Genomic DNA, 5,048 nt, shown 5'->3' on the forward strand with positions numbered 1-5,048 from the left:
TGATACACACATTTTTGGGGGGACATAATTCAAACCCTGACAAGGGCAATGGGTTTGGTTTGGTTTCTCACAATATCATAATAAACTACTATGTAGGCTTTGTTGCTTTGTTACCAGGATAAGCCCTAATTTCTCTAAAACTCAGTTTTCTTATTTGTAAAGTGAGGAAAAATAACATTTCATAGAGTCTCGGGAATAAAATGAGAGTGTATGTAAAAGAACTTTGAAATACTGGATGGTGCTCTATGTATGTAAGGCATTATTAAGAAACCACCTGTTTATATTAGTTACACTTTTGCAGGGTATTTTATATCTCCCTGAGCAGGAGACTGCTCCTGTCCCGGGAGACTCTCAAGGATACTAATTAAGCTAACATGTTTTGACATTGTCTTGATTTTTCAGAAAACCCCCTCAACGTCACTTGTATTTTGACTTCAGTAGGAAGATGATAATTCATACTGACACCATCAAGATAAGTTTTGAGCTTCTTGAAGCATATGATGATTACCATAAGCATACGATTACAAGTTTTATGTTAAATAGTACAATTTTTAAACATCAGTAACTTTTACTTAACCATTGTTTTATGGCCTGCAATTTTCAGAATACTTCAAAGCATATTAAATAACTAAAAGGCAAAGAATCAATGTCTTTGTAAAGAAAAGAATATTACACATTTAAGCATTAGAAAACTCTTTATTGAAGAAAATATGTTAGCAACTCAGTAATCAATGAACAATTTATACGCTTTGAAATTTGAACTTTTAATCTCGTTGATAAGCACTTTATTATTACAAACTATTCACTATTGTAAGGATGAAATAAATATTCCTGGCCATATTTGTCCTTGATTTAGTGGCTTTTCATCTGCAGGACCTAACTGGCCATTAATGTAGGAGGTGATGAAGCGGGAACCGTGTCCCGGAAGGTCAATGGCAAACGAAGGCGAAAGGCTCTAACGTTCAAGTAGGTACCCATTAACACAGCACAGGTAAAATGGCTTGGGCGGTGTTCGGAAGTAAGGTAAACTTAAGCTCAGTTTTTGGTTCCTCTAACTGCACAGTGCCAGGCGCTAAATAAATGTTGCTATGGGACAGGAGCTAAAGCAAAACAAACAAACAAAAAAGAAAACATCAAACCAAACCCCGGAGCCGATTCCGACTCAGAGTAGAACTGCCCCGTAGGATTTCAAAGGAGTGGCAGATGGACATCGAGTCGAACATTAAAACCTTTCGGTTAGCGGCCAAGCTCTTAACCACTGCACCACCAGGCCTCCACAGGATAGCGGTTACAGTAACCGGTTACCTGAAGCATGGAAACCTGGTACCTAGAAAGGCATGCTTGTATTCGGAAGGAACCTGGTAACATATAAATACCAAGCGTGCAAAAACACTTTAGAAATGGCTTTTACAAACGTTACATCCATTTAAAGGAACATGTCCGAAAAAAAGTAAAACTGCTGCGATCAGTCAGATTACAGACAAAAGTAGCAAAAGGGGAATGAAGGAAAGAAAACATTAACAATCTTCTCCCAAGCACAGAGGATTGAATTTCAGCCAATGAGAGCCCAGCTTTTTTGGCCCAATCAAGATGAGACTCTGTTTATAAATAAGACTGCCTACGGCTTCTTGTAAAAAGCCGTTGAGATAGCATGGCCCGTACCAAGCAGACTGCCCGCAAGTCGACCGGGGGCAAGGCCCCGCGGAAGCAGCTGGCCACCAAGGCGGCCCGCAAGAGCGCGCCGGCCACGGGCGGCGTGAAGAAGCCGCACCGCTACCGGCCAGGCACTGTGGCCCTGCGGGAGATCCGGCGCTACCAGAAGTCCACCGAGCTGCTGATCCGCAAGCTGCCGTTCCAGCGGCTGGGGCGCGAGATCGCGCAGGACTTCAAGACCGACCTGCGCTTCCAGAGCTCGGCCGTGATGGCGCTGCAGGAGGCGAGCGAGGCCTACCTGGTGGGGCTGTTCGAGGACACGAACCTGTGCGCTATCCACGCCAAGCGCGTCACCATCATGCCCAAGGACATCCAGCTGGCCCGCCGCATCCGCGGGGAGCGGGCTTAAGGCATGCATCGTTAAGTCGGCGATCTAAAGGCTCTTTTCAGAGCCACCTACGTTTTCATCAAGAGCAGCTGTACCAGCTAAGGGAGACATGCATTCGGGTGTGGTGGGTGGTGGGGCTATGGAATCAGAATGCGTGGTGTTTCGTCGACTTGCAGACACTAGAGGGAGCAGTAGAGGTATAGTCCAGGCAGTTCCTGCAAAGTGTGCCTTTTAGAATGCGCTCCGGCTCGCTGGCAATTAACGTCCAGATCAGCACAGTTCCTCGATAATAAGGGGAAAACATGCAAAAAGATGGCATCTACTTAAGCAGTTGTCCGTAACACATTGCAAGCTGCACCTACAAGATGCACTCTGAATAAGAAAATTAACACTGTTTGAAAGCAAACATCCTTGTGTGGTAACTATTGGGATGGGAATCTGGGTCCGATGTCAAGTAAAATCCTCGCGCCAAGTAGATCAACCCGATTTAAACTGATAAAAAAGAGTAGGGGCAGGAGATCCTGTGATGGGTCCTGAAGTGTGTAAGATCCCGCCGGACAGGGGGCGAGGGTGGAGGCAAGTTCCTTTAAAATATTATGAAACCTTCTCTTGGTTCGCGTTTAAAAGTGGTATAAATCTTGTTTTTAACTGAGTATTCTCCTCATTGTTTAATACAGGCAGTGCAAACCGGGCTTGGAATTTATTTAAGGAGGACATAAACATCGGTACTTGGTTTCCTTACGTGTGGGCAGAGGTATAGTCCCTCCCTCTTCCCCCCTCAAAAAAAAAAATTTTTTTCCACAAAGTACATAGGTGTAAACGATGCAAAAATAAGAAAAAGTTAACTAGTCTTTAGCTGGCGCTTTAGATCTTCCTTGGGCAGCTTTACCATTGAAGGTGCAAACCAACCCCCACCCCCAAATCCAAACAGGTGAAACTACCTCTCTACGTAATTTACCGGTTAGCGTAAAACATTTTGATTGGCTAACAAGACTTTTGTTCTAATGACCACTAGGGAAGAGCAAGCCGAACACCATGTCTTGAACTCCACCCCTCTATGACGACAATATTGTAAATTAGCCAATAAAAATGCAGCACTGCGGTGAGTACCTATTTGCATACAAGCTCTATAAGTAGCGCAGACGCAGTTCGTTCTCCCAGGCTCCGAGTCGCATTTTCCGGTTGTTTCCTGTCTTCACGCAGAAATGCCAGACCCAGCGAAATCGGCTCCAGCTCCCAAGAAGGGCTCCAAGAAGGCTGTTACGAAGGTGCAGAAGAAGGACGGTAAGAAGCGTAAGCGCAGCCGCAAGGAGAGCTACTCCGTTTACGTGTACAAGGTGCTGAAGCAGGTCCACCCCGACACCGGCATCTCGTCCAAGGCCATGGGCATCATGAACTCCTTCGTCAACGACATCTTCGAGCGCATCGCCGGCGAAGCGTCCCGCCTGGCGCATTACAACAAGCGCTCGACCATCACGTCCCGGGAGATCCAGACGGCCGTGCGCCTGCTGCTGCCCGGCGAGCTGGCCAAGCACGCCGTGTCCGAGGGCACCAAGGCCGTCACCAAATACACCAGCTCCAAGTGAGGGCTCTCGAGAGACGGACTAGATCAGCTACTTTCCCCCAAAGGCTCTTTTCAGAGCCGCCTAAGTTATCTGAAAAAGATGGCTGTAAACACTCCGGTATATTTAGCTTTTGGTTATGTAAGGTGGGGCTGTAATAAACGTCGTCCTCACTATTGTGTCATCTAGCGGTACGAATCAGTTTCAGCAAATAACACAAGGTGGGGGTTATTTTCCCTAACGTACAGGTGGAAAGTCGCTGGTTCCCATCCTCCTCCCCTCTGAAGGTTTAATCCGTTGTTTATTGTCACCACACATCTTTAGGTATCTGTCAGAGTCATACTTAAAAAAAATCATTTCCTGGCCTACCTGTAAATCTTGATTTAGTCATGTTCCCCTGCCCTAACTTCCTCTAGCCGAGTGCTTTCTAATCCTGGCGGGAGATATTTTCCCCTACTCCCGTGGGCCAGTTAGTAGTGCTTGGAGACATTTTTGGTTATCATGACTTGGTGGAGGCCAGGGACGCTATTAAACCCCCTATACTGCGTGAGACAACCCTCCCCAACAGAATTAGCACCTATAGTTTGTGGGAGAAGCCCCAGCAACAAATAATTATCTGACCCGGAACGTCAATCCTTGTGCCGCGGTAGAAGAGACCCTCCTCCAAAGCCCTCCAAGAATTTAATCCTCATTTTCATCAAATCTTCCCTCAGTCCAACCGAACTGATTTGGTGAAAGCTGAGCACTTCATAGACTGATTATTTACACGTCCATCTCCTCCACAGGAGACTTATCTCTGACAGGGCAAGGTTATTGTCTTGGTTCGGTACATAACAAGCTTTTCCTGATTATATGAATCACCTCCCTGCTTGCTAAACATTCCCAGGTGCCTCTCCTGAAATTTCCTGAGTCAGTCAGGTTGAAGGTGGGGCCTGGGTATCTGTGTTGTTGTAGTACCCTCAGATGTTTCTTTTTTCTTTTTAAGTAGCTTTAGGGTATTTGGTGCCAAAATGTTAGGCCCTCAAATATTACTCAACCTGCCTGAGTGTGTTAGGGTCCTTGTGTCTGAGAAAGGGAATAATTTGAGAATGAGCGGAGAGTGAATTTATGGTAGACTGAAAGCCACAGTTAATATGTGGGATGACCTCTCAGCTCAAAACTCGTGTAACTCAGGATTAATCCTGACAAAGGCTGGAGGATGTATCATTTATCAACTAAAATATACCCTTGTAGTAATTGGAAAATCTTAGTGTACAACTCGCTTGACTGTCAAGTTTTGAAATTAAGCCATTCTTCATAAATTTAGGGGAATTTACATGGAAATTTTGTGCTTAAAATGAGTTTTATTAGTAGTTTTATAATGCAGGAGTTCAAATTTGCATCCAATTAAAAGTTGCCTAAAATGTGCTAGATATGATTTCTTTCACTGGGAAATTTAGATTTTT

General features: G+C 45.1%; 2 protein-coding genes across 2 annotated transcripts; both read left to right on the plus strand.

Moving 5' to 3' along the window:
• The first annotated feature begins 1,366 nt into the window (after positions 1–1,366).
• LOC101358200 (histone H3-like) lies at positions 1,367–3,064 on the plus strand. The gene has a single exon (XM_023724594.1). It carries the CDS (start codon positions 1,652–1,654, stop codon positions 2,060–2,062), a length of 411 nt encoding a protein of 136 aa, XP_023580362.1. The 5' UTR covers positions 1,367–1,651; the 3' UTR covers positions 2,063–3,064.
• A 118-nt stretch (positions 3,065–3,182) lies between these two features.
• LOC101358454 (histone H2B type 2-F) lies at positions 3,183–4,259 on the plus strand. The gene has a single exon (XM_004389608.3). The coding sequence runs from the start codon at positions 3,247–3,249 to the stop codon at positions 3,625–3,627; it is 381 nt and encodes a 126-aa protein (XP_004389665.1). The 5' UTR covers positions 3,183–3,246; the 3' UTR covers positions 3,628–4,259.
• The last annotated feature ends 789 nt before the right edge of the window (positions 4,260–5,048 follow it).

Source organism: Trichechus manatus, unplaced genomic scaffold (genome assembly GCF_000243295.1).
Source record: "Trichechus manatus latirostris isolate Lorelei unplaced genomic scaffold, TriManLat1.0 scaffold00250, whole genome shotgun sequence".
Lineage (NCBI taxonomy): Eukaryota > Metazoa > Chordata > Mammalia > Sirenia > Trichechidae > Trichechus > Trichechus manatus.

Excerpts from the sequence above, each read along its gene's own strand:
- LOC101358454 (XM_004389608.3), top strand. The coding sequence starts at position 3,247 with ATGCCAGACCCAGCGAAATCGGCTCCAGCTCCCAAGAAGGGCTCCAAG.
- LOC101358200 (XM_023724594.1), top strand. The coding sequence starts at position 1,652 with ATGGCCCGTACCAAGCAGACTGCCCGCAAGTCGACCGGGGGCAAGGCC.